Source organism: Podarcis tiliguerta, assembly GCF_965153285.1.
Source record: "Podarcis tiliguerta genome assembly, chromosome: 2".
Classification (NCBI taxonomy): Eukaryota; Metazoa; Chordata; class Lepidosauria; order Squamata; family Lacertidae; genus Podarcis; species Podarcis tiliguerta.
The window spans coordinates 97,800,865-97,820,198 of record NC_139535.1 but is presented as its reverse complement, the minus strand read 5'-3'; the positions used below and the strand labels follow the sequence as shown (position 1 = coordinate 97,820,198).

General features: G+C 44.2%; 1 protein-coding gene across 3 annotated transcripts in view; it reads left to right on the top strand.

Moving 5' to 3' along the window:
* The window catches only part of KCNJ16 (potassium inwardly rectifying channel subfamily J member 16), a 44,241-nt gene extending 28,822 nt beyond the window's left edge, over positions 1-15,419 (top strand). For all 3 annotated transcript variants that reach the window (XM_083427794.1, XM_083427795.1, XM_083427793.1), the window contains exon 2: positions 13,561-15,419. In XM_083427794.1, the coding sequence (XP_083283920.1) occupies positions 13,655-14,965 (1,311 nt within the window). In that variant the 5' untranslated portion in view covers positions 13,561-13,654 and the 3' untranslated portion in view covers positions 14,966-15,419. The remainder of the gene's footprint in view (positions 1-13,560) is intronic.
* Positions 15,420-19,334: the final 3,915 nt, after the last annotated feature.

The window sequence follows — 19,334 nt, the reverse complement described above, 5'->3', positions numbered from 1 at the left end:
GACTTGCCGATCAGAAGGTTGGCGGTTCGAACCCCTGCGACGGGGTGAGCTCCCATTGTTCGGTCCCTGCTCCTGCCAACCTAGCAGTTTGAAAGCACGTCAAAGTGCAAGTAGATAAATAGGTACCTCTCCGGCAGGAAGGTAAATGGCGTTTCCATGCGCTGCTCTGGTTTGCCAGAAGCGGCTTAGTCATGCTGGCCACATGACCTGGAAGCTGTATGCCGGCTCCCTCGGCCAGTAAAGCGAGATGAGCATCGCAACCCCAGAGTCAGCCACGACTGGACCTAATGGTCAGGGTTCCCTTTACCTTTACCTTTACCTTTACCTGGTGACAATAGATGTGTTGTGGTAGCAAGGAGATTCAGATCAGAATCTTGGACCTTCTGAGAGTGGTCCCTTGTACCAGTGCTCTTCTGCTGGGCTTAGTTATCCTCTTGGGCTCAACTTGCTATTATTTGTTCTTCTTCTCTTTGCTCTGCCTCACCCAGTTATTGTGACAGAGCTCCTCCCTTTCCTGATATCACCCTTGATTGCCTTTATCATGCAACAAGTCAGAGTAGAGCCTGTGACTTAGTCTTCTTGATCTCTTTCTCCACACTTTGGTTCCCTGAACCTTTCACCAGCTTCCACGGCCTGCCCATTCCTCTCTTCACTGGATTCTATCCTCAGCCTACCATTTGACCTCTGAATTTCGTTTCACCCCTTCTATCCAGAAAGCTCAACTGTCCTCCCCACACTGCCCCAATCCCCAATTACATGACATTGCATCTCTTGGTCCGATGAACATGTTAAGTCACAGGCTCACAGTGTGCCTCTATTGGCTAATTTTTGGATGCCTGGTCTTTCCAGTATACTGCTTGCACCATTATTTATAGCATGCTGTTAGTGCTTTTGTACTAGGTTAGTCTTCCTATGTCACAAAACAGCTTTTACATCTACAGTGATGCCCCTTAGCATTTCCTGTTATTGTCTGAATAAACTTGTTTTGTTTTGTTCCTTCCACTGTGAGGACTTACAAACTTTCACATGCTTACAGCCTGCTCTTATATCTCTGAATCAGGGCACTGTGTGCATAATCTTGAGACTGTAGGGCAGACAATTGGAAGGGGGAGAAAAGAGTTCAGATGTAAGTTCTAGGAAGAACTAATTACAGTGGAATTTCCCAAACATGTAACTGGTGCCTACTGACATTTTAGTAATAAGAACATGAAAATAGGATCCACATTAATTCCAGCTCACACTCTTGAGCATCTTAGAGAACATCTATTACATTTCCCTCATCTCTAACCTGATCCAAACATCACTGCAACATGCTCATATGCTTTTTTTATATAAAAAAAGCGGAGGGGGAGGAGAGAAGAAACTTCAGTGGCTTGTGGCATTTTGAAGGGGAAGTTTTCTAGCATCAATGGAATAATCTGCGTAGAATATATCCAGTGCTTTTTTTTCTATTAAAAAAACCATGTTTAAGAGTACTCTCATTTTGACTCAAGAAAAAAACCACTTTATAGTTCAAATCGGGGAAAATAAATACCGTAAATGGACAAAAGATTCACAAAATGTTTAGGGGTATGCATCTCCCCCAGAAAAAGCACTGCATATATCTTTTATGTAAAATAACTTTCTGCCATACTAATGTAATGGGAATGTTGACCTTTCCGAAACACTACCATTGATTTTATATTTTTATATATTTATCTGTTCACCAGCAAAGAACTTTCCTTTTGTACTAGCAATTATGAAGCTTTGTTTTGCCTCCTCCTGCAGCCTCCTTATTTGCTCTGAGTTGTTCTATTAAATGATAACTTTCCAGCAGCTCCTATATGGTACCTTCGTTGCTTTTACTCATGCCTATGAAACACACTTTCATTGGGATGATAGGAGTTCATCTGTAGGAGAGGGGTCATTTTGCATGGCCGCTATGACAATGCTGGCTCATTAAGATCCCACTTTGGGGTAAAGGTTATCTTAGATTATCTACAGGCTTCTACACCATTGTTCTGTGATGATTCTCAGTTTGGCAGATGTTGCATACTTTATAGAATGCATCTCGTTGTTTTTAATGCGAGCTTCCTTGGGAACATATATATCCAGAAAAGCCGTATACAGTTTCTGAAATTAATAAATATGCCAGAATGAATCATTTCTACAGAACAAAAAATTCCCGATCTGCTTGGTGCTTTGTGAAAGAATTGCCCCACCTGATTGGGTCTGCCAGTTTTAACATCACTAGCTTGTGGGTTGATGGGCAGAATGACCTCTCAAGTTTCATTGTCAGTACAGAGAGTGGCAATTGCTTGTTCAGTGACAGTGTGTGTGTGGTCTTAATTCAGCAGGCAACCCCACAAATTGGATATGAAGGTTTGTTGGGTTTTATATTTAAAAAGTTAACAACAAGAAGACAAAAAGCTGATGTCCATTAGACACATCCTTGTTGGTCTCATTCCGTAATCTCATGAATCTTTCATTACATAATAGAAATTATAGTCTCCTCTAAGTTATATTTCTTTCCAAAAATAACATCCTGAAATGACACCCATGCCTCTGCTAGTGCTGGAAGTAAATGTTTCACAAAATGGGCAGACTTTTAAAAACTGAATGAAATTTTAAACAATTTAGAATATGTTCTAAAAAAATCTTACATGTTGTATTAGTTTTTTTTCAAAAAAAGCCAAAATCTTGTTTTTTTGCTGTTGTGATGATAATGATGATGGGATAAAGGTAAAGGTAAAGGACTGCCCGTACGGGCCAGTCTTGACAGACTCTAGGGTTGTGCGCCCATCTCACTCAAGAGGCCGGGGGCCAGCGCTGTCCGGAGACACTTCTGGGTCACGTGGCCAGCGTGACAAAGCTGCATCTGGCGAGCCAACGCAGCACACGGAAATGCCATTTACCTTCCCGCCAGTAAGCGGTCCCTATTTATCTACTTGCACCCGAGGGTGCTTTCGAACTGCTAGGTTGGCAGGAGCTGGGACCGAGCAACTGGAGCGCACCCCACCGTGGGGATTCGAACCGCCGACCTTTCGATCGGCAAGCCCTAGGTGCTGAGGCTTTTACCCACAGCGCCACCCGCGTCCCGATGATGGAATAGGACGTCCCTATTTTCACTGGAGAAATGTTGGAGGGTATGCTGTTCAAGATTGGCCAGGACCCTGAAAAGGAACCATCCTCTTAGAAGTCATTTTCCTGCAGCAGGAAATACCCTCTGTCCCAAATAATGGAGTGCCTATTATATACATGTTCTGAATAGCTAATACCCAATGCATGCATTTTCTAACTTGTAGAAATGCAAGTCTTGAAATGACCAATTAGCAGTTTCGGTTATACAAACACACTACGAGACCAATGCCTTTCGGCTGCTATGCCCATTCACTGTTGAATCAGCTAAGCACTGCTGGTTGAAATGTCAACGAAACAGTCTATTAATTATAATTTTTAAAACTACTTGAGAGTTCAGGCCACATTAACAGAAAGTGATGAAATCTGATCCTCTGATTGTTGGTGAGATGCCTTTTACCTGTTAGTCAATGTGCTGTTATATTACATCATGTCTTGCTTAGAACCGCAAGAAATTCATTTACTCTTCTCTGCCAGCAAGAGCTGGAAGTGAGGACTGGCATTTTCTGTGTTCCAAAAGCTGCATGTAACCCATGAGGTTCCTTGGGAAAAGAAATCTGGAGAGAAACAGTCAAGTTCTCTACTTCTGGCAAAGGGGTGAAAATGTACATATATTGATTAGACATACAGTAGTACCTCGGGTGTAGGGACGCGGGTGGCGCTGTGGGTAAAACCTTAGCGCCTAGGACTTGCCGATTGTATGGTCGGCGGTTCGAATCCCCGCAGTGGGGTGAGCTCCCGTCATTCGGTCCCAGCTCCTGCCCACCTAGCAGTTTGAAAGCACTCTTAAGTGCAAGTAGATAAATAGGTACCGCTTTCTAGCGGGAAGGTAAACGGCGTTTCCGTGTGCTGCGCTGGTGCAGGCTCGCCAGAGCAGCTTCGTCACGCTGGCCACGTGACCCGGAAGTGTCTCCGGACAGCGCTGGCCCTTGGCCTCTTAAGTGAGATGGGCGTGCAACCCCAGAGTCGGACATGACTGGCCCGTACGGGCAGGGGTACCTTTACCTTTACCTAGTACCTCGGGTTACATAAGCTTCAGGTTACATATGCTTCATGTTACAGACTCCGCTAACCCAGAAATAGTACCTTGGGTTAAGAACTTTGCGTCAGGATGAGAACAGAAATTGTGCTCCGGTGGTGCAGCAGCAGCAGGAGGCCCCATTAGCTAAAGGCCCCATTAAGAACAGTTTCAGGTTAAGAATGGACCTCCGGAAGGAATTAAGTACTTAACCCGAGGTACCACTGTATAGTATTTGGTTGTATGAACTTATGATTTGGTTAAGGGTTGATGAGGCCTACAGTTGGTGTGGCATAAGAGTCACTCACACAGATATGGCAGGATAAATTTTTAGGAAACAGTGTTTCTGACTCTTGGTATTGACAAAATCCTGAAAATATAATGATGATCAGAATATCTACCTAATAGATATCTAGATGTGGTGGAGAGGAACTTTAGCTATGAAGCTCCTTAGGGGATCATGGGCCAATCACTTTCTCTCAAGGTAGCTTACCTCACAAGGTGATTTATATCCTGCTCTGTTGCTTTGTTCCAGGGGATTAGCCCCATGTCCCTTAAAAGGTTTTAAAAGTAGCCACATATCGGCTCCAGGAATAAATAATAGAGTGCTGAAAACAACATTAAAATACTGAATTTAGCATCAACAATAAAATATATTGAAGTCCTTAGAGAATGGAGGACACACATAATGCTGATTTTTTTTTTTTAAACAAATGCACACATAAACACACATTTCTGGATTTAGTGTATCTTTTAATACTGGGAGACATCATAAACTTTTTTAGGGGTGCAGATCTGAGATAGCGCAAGTGATCTTAATCAAATCAAATTTGGGCTGGAATCCTAAACCTATCTGCAAGGGAGCAAGCGCCATTTAATTCAGTAGGATTTTGCAAGTAAAGATGCTTAGGATCATATGCTGCCAGTCTCCACTTCTGACCTTAATGCAGAAATTGGTAGCTACATCTTCATGTCCCATCTAACTTAGGAGGTCCAATCAGTTGAGAGCAATGATCCCTTCTGCCTTTGGAGGCCATGGATCTGACTGCCAAAGGAACCAGCTGCAGTCAACTTCTGTGGACTCCCCCATCCTTCTGTCAATCATCATTGGCCAAGTACCACCTCCTCCATTTTTTTTTTAACAGGATCTGGTTTCAGTTAGATGAATTAAATGTTTCTGTAGGCTGTTCTAGTGTGGATGACAGCACCGTTGCATGACATTCAAGTCTGCATAACAGCCTCCTGCTCTGTGCTATTTATGTCTTTCTTTCAAATGTTTAATAAACACTTTTATATTGACATATTAAGGCGTCTCTATTGAGACCAATCCAAGTAGTATTTTGCTCCTACTAAACATAGATTCCAGCTCATTTCAAGCATATTTATATTCCCATGTTCAAACTATTGTACTTTACTTTGATCTATTTTTAAAGCACAGAAGAATAAGGCAAAATTTCAAAATGAAGGGGCAACTGAGTTCTCTGTTTCCTTTCCCCAAATCTCCCCACTGGTTCTTGAAGTTGTTGTTTATACAAGCAATATAAGGACCTCCTTAAATGGAAGGAATTACTCAACTGGTCCATACATGTATGGAGAAGAGAGCAACAAAAACTCACTATAGAAGGATATAGGGTGCAAACCATTTTTACATTCCACTAACTTTCAAGTATGTTATTGTCTAATATTCTGTTGGGAGCTGCCCAGAGTGGCTGGGGAAACCAGCCAGATGGGTGGGGTATAAATATTCTTATTCTTATTCTTATTCTTATTCTTATTCTTATTCTTATTCTCACTTGTCTTGCTTTCTACAAAATCTAGCATTCTTGTGTGGGATTCTTTCCTAATCTTAATTTTTTAAAAAATTATCTATATTCCCAATGCAAGAATAGCACAATTACACTCCTAGTTTCCAATGGAAAAAAAGTACTAAGGTTTATTTAAAACTGTGTACACACCATACATATGCCACAGTGTATACAAAGTCCTACTGCAAAGGAAGGCAGGGAGGAAAAAACATGTGTTGCAACAATTCATTTCCAATGTTACTGTAGCTCTCCATGTAAAGCCACCATATCGTTACATGGTGACAAGGCCACAGCTGTCAGATTGTTTTCAACCAGAATCTGTACTGGGTAAACGGTGGGTGGTATGTATTTCATTCATGAGCATCTATGGTATCGGTATCTTTCATCATCTATATTTCCATTCATGAGCATCTATATTTTTGTTAGATATGAACCGTTGGTTCCATAGTTATTAGATTTCCAATAACCGGAATGCATCCAGTGAATCTCGCATAGCAAGGTGGTCATCTGGGACAGCAGTGGCAAACAATATGCATTTAAAAATGAAAATTAAGATTATGCACGGAGATAAAAGGCTTTGCCAAGAGGAGTGTCTAGGCAGAGCAGCAAGTGAAGATGGAAACACAGGAGAGACACATCTGTCAAGGATGCTTTACATTGGGGTGGGGAATCTCTAGGTCTCTCTGGCCCTTGGGACTTTCTCCAGGCTCTGCCCCCTCCCAGACCACACTCTCTCTTTCAAGGCCACAGCCTTTGCCTCACACTTTCTTGAGTGGTTGCCTGGCTCGAATGTGTCATTGAATTTTGATAATGCGTCTTGCTTGATTGTTGGAGGATAGACAGGGGAGTCGCCATGTGTGTCGAAACTAGCCTACAGTACAAAAGTAAAATTTATATTCATTGCCTCTGGCCTCACCCCCCCATTGGCATGTGGTCGCTATAAGGTTTCCCACAAGGGAAAGTGGTCCTTTGACTGGAAAAGTTTCCCTAAACCTATCTTAGATAATCAATCTATGTAACACATAGGCTATGAAATTGTGTTCTGTGTTGAGTAGAGATGTCTATCTCAGTGCAGAAGTTCAAATTTAGCGGCTTTTCTAGCTCTGTGATTTTATACCCGTTCATCTTAGGCATGTAAACTGTTGGATGAATTCAGAGATAGATGAGCAGAACTTTGCTCAAGCAACAGGGGACCTCCCAAAAATCCATCTCAGAGGGTTGATTGAGTCTCTGTGATGGGGATAGAGGACTTCAGTGCAAAACATCTCTGAATTCAAGTCTGCATATTTCCCCTCTCCATAAGTTCAAGGTGTCATTTACTAAAACCAAATGCAATGACCAAAAGGGACAAAGCGATAGATCCAGTCTTGTTGAATCACCATCCCTCATAAAAATCAATGCTACCAAATGCCATTTCAAAGAGATGCATTTCCCAAAGGCCAGGAGAAATTCCACAATTTGAACATAGTCATTCTAGTGTAGACTTTTCTTTACCTTCTACAGCTAATATGAATCCCACTGGAAGTAAACATTGACCAACTGGGTGCAAAGCTTGAGACTTCTAAGCTCATTGCGCACCCTCAGAAGAGGAAGGAGCCCATTTAAGTCAATGGACCCTAAGGGCACTAAGCTCTTAGGTCCACTGATCTCAATGGGATGTCAGCAGGACCCATGAAAGCAAAAGTTTATCTCCTCACACATAGAGTGTGTATCTGTGTATACATACCTGAAGTCTTTGGAGCACAGCCTCTGGTTCCATAGAGACCTGGGGAAGTGAAAACTAAATTCACATTCACATATAGCCAATCAGAGAAAGGGCTTCATTTGAGATGCTGCCTGCTGAAACAAATTTATTTTTCTTGAAAATGAGTAACCAGTGGATGGTCCGATTTCAAAACAGGTCAAAATGTCCCAGTTCTTCACATTTCTTAGTCTCAGAACAGAAAGTCTCGCAAGGTTACACAACTTCACTGGGAAAGGATGAAACAAAAAACAAAAAGCACTAAAGCTCATTCCTACCCTCACGGATGAGTAGTGTGAAAGTGTGATGCGACTACTAAACCAAAGCTTGAGTCGAATTCATTGCATGCTTTGGAGATTACAGAGGGAATGCCCCCCATTTCAAGCAAAGTCCCAGGCTATTTTCTTTTTATTTTTATTTATTTAATCCGATTCTCAGAACAGAAATACTTTGGAACATAGGTTTCGTGCTGCTTTCTTCACTTTTCCCCTATGACCAGATTCTTGAAAAATTCAAATTTCCCACTTTCTGCGGTGACTAGACAATGGCATCACAATGGCTGTTTACAGGAACTGCAGGTCTGTGTCAAGGCTTTTTCCAATGACAATGCTTCCACGACCAAGACATGTTTCTGTTTTCAAGACAGCACAGCAGCTTGGTTTTACACAGACTCTCCCAATTCTAAACTGGTGGTCTGAGGGCAACATCTTAGTGCTGCTGCAGACCGTACAGCAGCACCCAGGTCAAGATCAGAGTGGAAGAGAATGGCAAACAAAATTTCCTGTTCAGTTAGATCATGGATGGAGAAGCCAATGTCCTTCAACTCTCAGTGCACCCAGAGCAGTCATTTCATGTCTATGCCACAAACAACAAATCATCACGAGCCTCCCCTTCATGTAGTCTTTCTCCTTTCAGAACAGAGGACTCAATTTCAGTAGACAGTTCTCTTGTTTGAAGGGGCTGTCTGGTCCAAATCCAGTTTAAAGAACCGTAAGAAGGGAGGGCAGGGATCTGATGCACCTGTCATATGCAGGTACACAGGTTGCGTGTTCACAGTCCTCCCTACAGTGGGATGTACTGCATTTCTCTTTTCTCTTTCGTGTTTTATTTTGCAATTTTATGTTGCGAACTGCCCTGTGATCTTTGGGTGAAGGGCAATATGAAAACAACACCACCACCAAAAATATTTAAATCCTTACGATTGTTTCTAAACTTGCATCTATACCAGTGCCGGATTTACGTGTAAGCTAAGCAAGCTATAGCTTAGGGCCCCACTCTCTTGGGGGCCCCCCAAAAAATTAAAGGGAAAAAACCCCTGGATGTACATTTCCAAAATACAGTGGTACCTCGGGTTAAGTACTTAATTCGTTCTGGAGGTCCGTTCTTAACCTGTGTATGTAACCTGAGGTACCACTGTATTAGATAATAAACAAATAAAATGAAACCTACGTACAGCAACAATGGCAAATGGCTTTACATACATATTAGGTCCATAAATTACCATATAGCATCTATTCAACACAAAAAACAGTGACAATTTTTTTTTGTAGACAAAGGACAGCTGGACATATAAAGGGCCCCATTACCTTAAGTAGTTTAGGGCGTTATCAAACCTAAATCTGGCCCTGATCTATACATATCAATCAGCATATGCATATGCTTTGTGAATGCCATAGAATCCATCATAGAATCTTAGAGTTGGAAGGGAGCCCAAGGGTCATCTAGTCTAACCCCCTGCAATGCAGGAATCTATGACAGATGAGCATCCAACCTCTGCTTAGAAACCTCCAAGGAAGGAGAGTCTACAACTTCCCAAGGGAGATATGTGCCCTCTTTTCTCCTTTTTTTTGGTGATACATTTCCTTTATTTTCATGATGCATAGATGCCTACCCTATATATCCCATAATACCAGAGTTATTGTGAGCAGACAGTGCAGAGGCTGCTGGTGTGCTGGTGAGGCATCACAGAGCTGCCATTTCAACACTGGCATTGCAGTTACAGTCATACCTCTGGTTAAAGACGCTTCAGGTTGAGCATTTTCAGGTTGCATTCCACGGCAACCTGGAAGAAACGTGATGGGTTACTTCCATGTTTCGCCGCTTGCGCATGCGCAGGCGCTCAAAATGACGTCACACACATGTGCAGAAGCGGCGAATTGCGACCCGCACACGTGCAGACGCGGCTTGCGTTCTGCTCAGGTTGCGAACGGGGCTCTGGAACGGATCCTGTTCACAGCCAGAGGTACCACTGTCTTTATCTGGACACTGCAGGGTCAGGGCTATCTGGGTGCATCAGCGGAGCCAATTTTTCATTGCTACTAGTGCAGCTTCACAGTCCAAGAGCAAGCCTTATGCAGAATGGGATGTCAGGCGAGGAGAAGCTTTGATGTCCCCCTTTGGTTGCTGAGTAACCTCAATATTGCATCTCTAGCCCATTTCATGACATTGATGCAAGATTTCCCCATCATATACTTAGGCTAAATCTGCAAGCATGGATCTGATCAGTTTGTTGACTGTGCACCATGTTGGAAGTGAACCCCAACACAACACTGTCCAGTCATAAATGCTGTCAGATTTTTAAAAATACTGTAAATATGAACTGGTAATATTATTTATTTCCAATGTTGCATGATTTGGCAGGTACTCCTTGGACCCAAACAACCATTGCAGTTGGCATACCCTGCAAGATTTCTCCGATGAAAATAGACACTCTATTCTATAAGAAGAAGAAGAGTTTGGATTTGATATCCCGCTTTATCACTACCCTAAGGAGTCTCAAAGCAGCTCACAATCTCCTTTCCCTTCCTCCCCCACAACAGACACCCTGTGAGATGAGTGGGGCTGAGAGACTTCAGAGAAGTGTGACTAGCCCAAGGTCACCCAGCAGCTGCATGTGGAGGAGCGGACACGTGAACCTGGTTCACCAGATTACGAGTCCACCACTCGTAACCACTACACCACACTGGCTCTCAACAACAAAAACAACAACAATTTTATTATTCATACCTCACCCATTTGATTGGGTTGCTCCAGGCACTTTGGGCGGCTTCCACCTTATATAAAAACATAATAAAACATTCAACATTTTAAAAAACCCTCCCCTATCCAGGTATCTTCTAAAGGTTGTAAAGTTACTTATCTCCTTGGCTCAGGGTTCTCATAACACCAAACATACCCTCCAACATTTCTCCAATGAAAATAGGGGAAAGCGGGACATATTGGGATCAAATCAGAAACTGCGACGGCTTCTGTAAATCCAGGACTGTCCCTGGAAAATAGGGACATTTGGAGGGTCTGAGTTGACACTCCTCCAGGTATTCTTTTTGTTGCGCATTCATGATGCTCTGTGCTCTTGTTACCATTGGGGTTGTCACCCATGATCCTGCTTTCAATACTGTTCGCCCCTGCAAAATTATAGGGTGGCCACACTGTTTCATTTTCAACCGGTTGATATGCTGCTGAAATCACATACCTTTTTAAACAAAAATTTAAAAAAATGTTTTGGTTTATTTTGGTCCTTCTTTAGCTCCTCTGGAGAACAATAATGTGGTAGCATTGAAGCAACATAGCATAGCAGACTAAGGCAGAATAAATCCACTACTAATGCAATACTACTGTGCCAAGAACATGTTGCAGAACAGCCACACAAAGGCAGCAGTCTGGAGAGGCCCTCGGTCTCTTTCATTCTTGAAAAGCCCATCATAAATACTTATTTTGAGATTTTCTTTCCATATTATTGCCTGCCTTGTCCTGGATTCCCTTCCAAGACAATTACTCCTTTTAGCTGTGGCTCAGGCCAGCATTACATTTGTTCTCACATAAGCTGTTGTCTGACCTAGTCAATATGGGGGGGGGAGGGGGGAGAAAAACAAATTATAACCCCAAGCATGTTTTTAAATGGGAGATTACTGGCCTTTCATTGCAATGCACTTCCTTTTCACACCTCTTAATGTGCAGCTCCTTAAATCACCACGACGCTTTCCAATTGCTGTTTGTTTTTCAAAGACAGCGTATTAAAATGTCGGTTCACGAGAGCGCAATGGATGAAAAAAAAAATGAGGGGGGAAAAATGGCGAGGGGTGTTTTAAAGCTGCAGTTACAGCAAGTCATATGAATATTTCCAATAACTGTGTTCCAAGAAGTATTTTTGGAAGCATGAATGTTGTGTTTTTTAATGAAGGCCATATTCTGAGGATACGACACCATATGTCACAATCATTCTTCGACCAAAAAAGTAAAAGGAAAGTATGCTAGGCTTTAAAGTGTTTTGGAAAACTGTCTTTGCACGGCTGTCATTACTTGCGTGGCTGAGGGAGTCTTTGTTTTTTAGCACATCCTAAATGAGATGTACTATATGCCTCATAGGACAGAGCCTATCCAACTTGCTGCTTGGGTAGAAAAAATGATAGCTCACTTGTGATTTTCCTGGGTGACCCTTAGGGCAGCTAATCTGTGGTTGATGTAGTAGAACAGGCCTTGGGGCCACAGTGATCCATGCGATGGTCACCTCCAGGCTTGACTACTGTAATTCGCTCTACGCAGGGCTGCCCTTGAAGCTGACCCAGAAACTCCAGTGGGTGCAGAATGCCGTGGCGAGGCTCCTTACGGGGTCCTTGCCGCAGGATCACATTCATCCAGTGCTTTACCAACTGCACTGGCTCCCAGTGGAGTACAGGGTCAGGTTTAAGGTGCTGGTTTTGACCTTTAAAGCCCTATGCGGCCTAGGACCCATGTACGCCTCTCCTGGTATGCCCCGTGGAGGACCTTAAGGTCCACAAATGACAACACTTTGGAGGTCCCAAGTCACAAGGTGGTTAGATTGGTCGCAACTAGGGCCAGGCCCTTTTCAGTACTGGCCCTGACCTGGTGGAACACTCTGTCACAAGAGACTAGGGCCCTGTGGGACTTGACATCTTTCTGCAGGACCTGCAAGACAGAGCTGTTCCACCTGGCCTTTGGTTTGGACTCAGTCTTTGGTTTTGGACCCTTATGTTTCCCTCCCCTTATGGTTTTGATCTACTATTAAAATGAGGCTGCATTTTAAATTGGTCCCCCCCCTTTTCTCCCCCGCCCCCCATTATGTTTTTATTGTAATTTTACTGGTGTTAGCCGCCCTGAGCCCAGCTCTGGCCGGGGAGGGCAGGTATAAATAAATTTTATTATTATTATTATTATTATTATTAATCAACCTATGGCCTTTTAAACTGTCTGTGGAGTTATTGTTTTCGTTTGTTACTATCAGGTATTTTTGTGTTTTTATCTCGTAAACTGTCCTGTGGTTCTTGGATGAAGGGTGGTATATGTACAGTATTTAATAAATCAATCTCTCGTGAACTCCCATCATCAATGGTTTTTGGGCCATGCTCCCAAGGCTGATGGGAGCTACAAGGAGCAGACAGAGCTGCCAGACCAGAATACAAAGCCTCTTGTGGCTGTTTTCTCCACCCTGGGCCCCCGAAATGTTCACCATATGGGCTGGATATGCTGAATGGAGCTGAATGAATGAGGTGGTCCATGGAGTGTACCGCTTCAAATTACATGTAAGGGGTGTCACTTCTGAACATCTGCATTTCTGCAAATGGAAATCTAGCACACAATGGAGAAAGGTTCTAGCCCAAGCCTTTGTCTGCTGTGTTGCTTTTCAATTCATAGGTAGAAAAAACACAGGGGAGCACTAAGAAATTCAACGTCTTGCCTGTAACCTGTGGTCACGCTGTACATTTTGCCTTCTCATTCAGCAGTAAGTGTCAAATTTCCCAATCTGCAGCAGTGCGCCCTCCTCATCCATGCTAACCACGCACACAGACACTGAAATATATGCTTTTGTATTCACTTAGAGGCAAAAATATGAATTTTTTTCTCTTTGGTTTCATCTGCAGGTTATAAATGAAGAGAGCAAGAGCGAGACCAGCTGGTGATTGGCATCTTTAATTGCATCTTCTGAATTAATCACACAGCACAGATTAAAGAAGCATGGCTGAGCCTGGTGAGAAGCTTTTAAGTGTGGAAACGAATAAACTCAGACATGCACACAGCTACCAAGACACAACTTCGATTGGGATTAAAAGAATGCAAAAGCGATTTCTCCAGAAAGATGGAAGCTGCAATGTCTACTTCAAGCACATCTTTGGGGAGTGGGAGAGCTATGTGGCCGACATTTTCACCACATTAGTGGACATTCAATGGCGCCATATGTTTGTGATCTTCTCATTGTCCTACATCCTTTCCTGGTTGTTCTTTGGCTTGGTCTTTTGGTTGATTGCACTCCATCACGGTGATTTATCACTTGATGAAGGAACGACCCCTTGTGTTGTCAGTGTCCATAGTTTCACGGGGGCATTCTTATTCTCTCTTGAAACCCAAACGACCATAGGCTATGGATCCCGTTGTGTCACCGAAGAGTGCTCTGTCGCAATCCTGATAGTTATCATACAGTCAGTGTTAGGCTGCATCATTGACACATTCATCATCGGTGCTGCCTTGGCCAAAATGGCCACTGCCCGGAAGCGAGCTCAGACCATCCGCTTCAGCTATCATGCCACGGTAGGCTTAAGAGATGGCAAACTCTGTTTGATGTGGCGGATAGGTGATTTCCGCCCTAATCATATGGTAGAAGGCACAGTGAGAGCCCAGCTCTTGCGGTATGTGGAAGACAGAGTGGGAAGGATGACAATGGAATACAAGGACTTAAAACTGTTAAATGACCAGATCATTGTTGCAACCCCAGTGACCATTATCCACGAAATTAACCAGGACAGCCCATTGTATGATATGGACAGGAAGGCTCTTGCTAAAGACAACTTTGAGATCCTGGTTACATTTGTTTACACTGGAGATTCAACGGGGACATCCCATCAGTCAAGGAGTTCATATGTGCCTCGAGAAATCCTTTGGGGGCACCGGTTCAATGACGTCCTGCAAATGAAGAAGAAGTACTACAAAGTCAACTGCCTCCAATTTGAAGAAACCACCGAGGTTTATGCTCCTTATTGTAGTGCCAAGCACCTAGACAGGAAGGAGCAAGAATACACCACCTTGGAAAAAGCAGTGGGTGGAGAACCTGGAACATCCTCATCTTCTTCTTCCTCTTCATCAGCACCAGCACCAGCACCAGCACCAAGATTAGGACTAAGAGCCCGGTCCTTTAGTGCTGAAGCATTAATCATCCACTCTGAAATTTCTGAAGAGTCAGCCAAAACTTCTAACCAAGTCAATGTTATGGAGGTGCCGTATGAGAGAGCACTGGTGACTTTAAGTAGAATCTCAATGGAATCCCAGATCTAACAATCTGTTGCAATGGCTGCTCTTGACTTTGCAGCAGTTTTCAAGGCGCACAAGTTATGGACCTGGTATCCTCAAATCATGAAACGGAAGAACAGACTCGTTGACACTTCATCGAGACTTCGGTCTAGCTGGTTTTCTTGTTTTAGTAGATAATGCTGATATTATTCATCTCCTTAAAAAAATTCCTTTTTTGCAAACAATAGAATTTTGTGCCCTTGTATTTTTTAAATAGAATGCTTAACAATATTCAGCATCAATACTGAAAGTGGAGGATACCTGTTGATAAGAATTTCAAAGTTGCTTTATCACTGAAGCCATGAAGTCAGATTATTTGAGTTAAAACTGCTTCAGGACCTTATAGTCCTATGGTTTAGGCACATTAATTTTGGATTGTTCAGTGTGACTGTCTTTTGGATTAATGTACATTTCAGTAAATTAAAGAATTGCAAAATAATTAATTTGTGTGCTGCAGCATAGCTTGGTAGTCTATTTGCCAAGTGTACCCTAGGCCCACATCTCATTCAAGTAGCTCTTTTGATTGTACAAAGAGAAGTTAATTAAACTACTTCACATTTTTGTTTATTTGTAAAAACTATATATATATATATATATATATATATACACACACGATTTTTCTATGGGGGATTTAGGCTTTCTCAGAATTTTCTTTTGCAATTTCTAATAAAGTACCGTATTTTTCGCACCATTGGACGCACTTTTTCCCTCCTAAAAAGCAAGGGAAAATGTGTGTGCGTCCTATGGAGCGAATGCAAGGGGGAGGCAGGCGGGAGAAGCCCCCAAGAGCCGCACACAAGCTTCGTGCGCTCTTGCGGGCTTTTCTCCAGGAGGGAGAAGGGACTGACTGGCCGCATCGGTCCGTTCTCCCTCCTCGGGGAAAAGCCCCAAAGAGCGGCGCCCTCTTTAAAGGCTGCGCGGCTCCTGCGGGCTTTTCTACGAGGTGGGGGAATCCCCCCACCTCCCAGAAAAGCCAGGAGAAGCCGGGCAGCCCCTTTAAAGAGCGCACGGCTTTTGCGGGAGGTGGGGGAAGCTGCAGCAGATTCCCTCCTCCCGCGCTCCTTTTGAAGCGGCAATGTGGGAGGGGAGCAGCTTACACTTGTGTAAGCAGCTCCTCTCCCACTTTCCTCCTTCAAAGCAACTAAGGAGGAGGGAAGGAAGGGGACCATGGATCCTCCGCTGCTCACAGGGATTCCTCCGTGATTGCTTTGAATCAGGAAAGTGGGAGGGGAGCAGTTTACACTCGTGTAAGCAGCTCCTCTCCCACTTTCCTCCTTCAAAGCAACTAAGGAGGAGAGAAGGAAGGGGACCATGGATCCTCCGCTGCTTGAGGCTGCAGCAGATTCCCTCCTCTGTGATTGCTTTGAAGCGGCAATGTGGGAGGGGAGCAGCTTACACTCGTGTAAGCAGCTCCTCTCCCACTTTCCTGCTTCAAAGCAACTACGGAGGAGAGAAGGAAGGGGACCGTGGATCCTCCGCTGCTCACGGCTGCAGCGGATTCCTCCTCCATGATTGCTTTGAATCAGGAAAGTGGGAGGGGAGCAGCTTACACTCGTGTAAGCAGCTCCTCTCCCACTTTCCTCCTTCAAAGCAACTACGGAGGAGGGAACAAAGGGAACCATGGATCCTCCGCTGCTCACAGGGATTCCTCCGTGATTGCTTTGAATCAGGAAAGTGGGAGGGGAGCAGCTTACACTCGTGTAAGCAGCTCATCTCCCACTTTCCTCCTTCAAAGCAACTACGGAGGAGGGAAGGAAGGGAACCATGGATCCTCCGCTGCTCACAGGGATTCCTCCGTGATTGCTTTGAATCAGGAAAGTGGGAGGGGAGCAGCTTACACTCGTGTAAGCAGCTCCTCTCCCACTTTCCTCCTTCAAAGCAACTACGGAGGAGGGAAGGAAGGGGACCATGCATCCTCTGCTGGCGAATGCAGCAGATTCCCTTCTCCCGGGCTCCCTTTGAAGCAGAAAAGTGGGAGGGGAGCAGCTTACACTTGTGTAAGCAGCTCCTCTCCCACTTTCCTGCTTCAAAGTGGAGGGAATCCAGTGCAGTTGCCAGCAGAGGATCCATGGCTCCGCTTCCTTCCCTCAAAGCAGGGTGCGGGGGTGCAGGGGGGAAAGAGGGCAGGAAATAGAGGCCGGGCAGGAAGACACAACCACACTTTGACCACTGAAAGTCCACCTCAGCCTCCCCAGATTTCCACTGAGATGGCCAGGCTAATCTCGATGGCCATAAGTCAGGCTCAGCATTATTAACTGGACTTAGATAAGCCATGGTTCCCCTTCCTACCCTCCTCTGAGGCTCAATTTAAAGCAGCAAAGTGGACAGGAGCCACCCGCTTTGCTGCTTTAAATAGTTTAGTGCAACATTTGATTCAGAATATTTTTTTCCGTATTTTCCTCCTCTAAAAACTAGGTGCGCCCTATGGTCAGGTGCGCCCTATGGTGCGAAAAATACGGTATTTTGAATTCTCCCTAAAATATGTAGAGAATAATTCTTACACAGAGTTTGAAAAAAGTAGCTAGCTTTGCCAAAGCCATTATGCAAGGCACCTTATTTGCTTCCACTTTCTGTTGATCAGTGATTTATTTGCTACTAGACATTACAAAGATGTAAGGCCTATCACACTCAAATTTATGGCTTGTTTTCATTTAGTTACTTTCATTTCTTTTCAACTACCTAATCATTTCACGTTGAAGATATGTTTTTAAATTGTTCTGCATATCTGGAAAGATGATTTGTAACTTAGAGATAACGATGTGCTACCTGGTGTACCTTTTTTTTAAAAAAAGAAAATAATATATAAATATATTTCATCCAGCTTTTTTGGATTCTCTCTCACTTTGTTCTTCATTCCTAAGTACACAGATAGATCAGACCAATATTCTTTTCTTTTTGTTTGAAAATTGCATCCTTGAACTTTTAAGTTGAGGGATCTCAGTTTTCCCTCAGTGCATCCTCATTCTAGGTTCAGATAACCCCTGTTGTTGTAATTGGACTTTGCTGCCTAAACAGATTTCCGAGTCTCCCTTGGTTCCATGGTCTGTTGTATCCTTCCTTAGGTTGTAGCCTTCCATTCTGCAACTGGCAGCCCATGGACCATGTTATACTGTCAGGGGCTGGACTGAGGAGGAAAGGTGGGGGCCGCCCCTCTTCTCCTGAACCTCCCCGAGAACAGGAGGACAGTATCAATATGGAGCAGTGGTTTTCAGAAGGACATAGTTCAGAGACTGCAGAGGGGAAAAGCTGGGAGAAGAACAGGAGGAAGAAGAAACACCGGGGGAGGGACAGCTGACAGACTCAGTTTCTTTGGAGAATATTCCTGAGCCCCCTTCTCCCAGGACTGGGCATGCATTGAGAGTAGTAGAACAGAAAGCTCAGAGGCAGAAAGCCCAGATCAGCCGGCGCAGAGATGATGTAGGATAAGAGAGACAGAGGCGGAGCTGCTCGGGCATAGGGGGTGACACGCCCAGGGGCAGGCTGAGCCACCCATAGGGGTGGGGTGCACTGCAGGGCCTCTGGAGTCTGCCTGCCTCCTCCCACTCAGCCACCCTACAGCTTGGGGGGGGCAGTGGGCGGACCATTTGGGCTGTGTGGAGCCTGTGTGCGCACAAGCCACCACGTCTCTCCCAGGAGAGATGCGTGGCTCAGGCGCGCTGCAGGCCTGGCGGTGAGTGCCGCTCAGCATTTTGTCACCTCCCTCAATGGTGACACCCAGGGTGACCCGCATCTACCGCACCTTCCTCTGCCCCTGAGAGGGGGTTGGGCTTTACTCAGCAACACCATTATTGAATAGGGACCACATTCCTTTCTCTCTCTGTGTGAATAAATTACAGTGGATGCTCGGGTTGCGAACGTGATCCATGTGGGATCTGCGCATGTGATTCAGTGCTTCTGCGCATGCATGACTGCCAAAACCCGGAAATAACCCGTTCCGGTACTTCTGGGTTTCAGCAGTCTGTAACCTGAAAAAAACGCAACCTGAAGCGTCTGTAACCCGAGGTATGATTGTACGTGGTAAGGACTCTTTGTGTTTATCTGCTTTTTTGTCTGCCACCAGAGGAGGGATAGGATTCCCTGAACCTTGACACATACGTGCTTTATATCAGGAACCACATATAGAGGAATATATGTAGAGATGCCTTGCACTGAAACAGGCTGTTGGGTCATTGTTTGCTCTGACTGAAGAAAACTCTCCAGGACTTCGGACAGAGATCTTTCCCATCAACACTACGAGTTCCTTTTAACAGGACATACCAGAATTAAACCCGAGACTTCTTTTCATGCAAGCCTTGTGCAAGGTAAGTACAGTATGACAATAAAATATTATTATGGCAGACAGGAGTCATGGGGA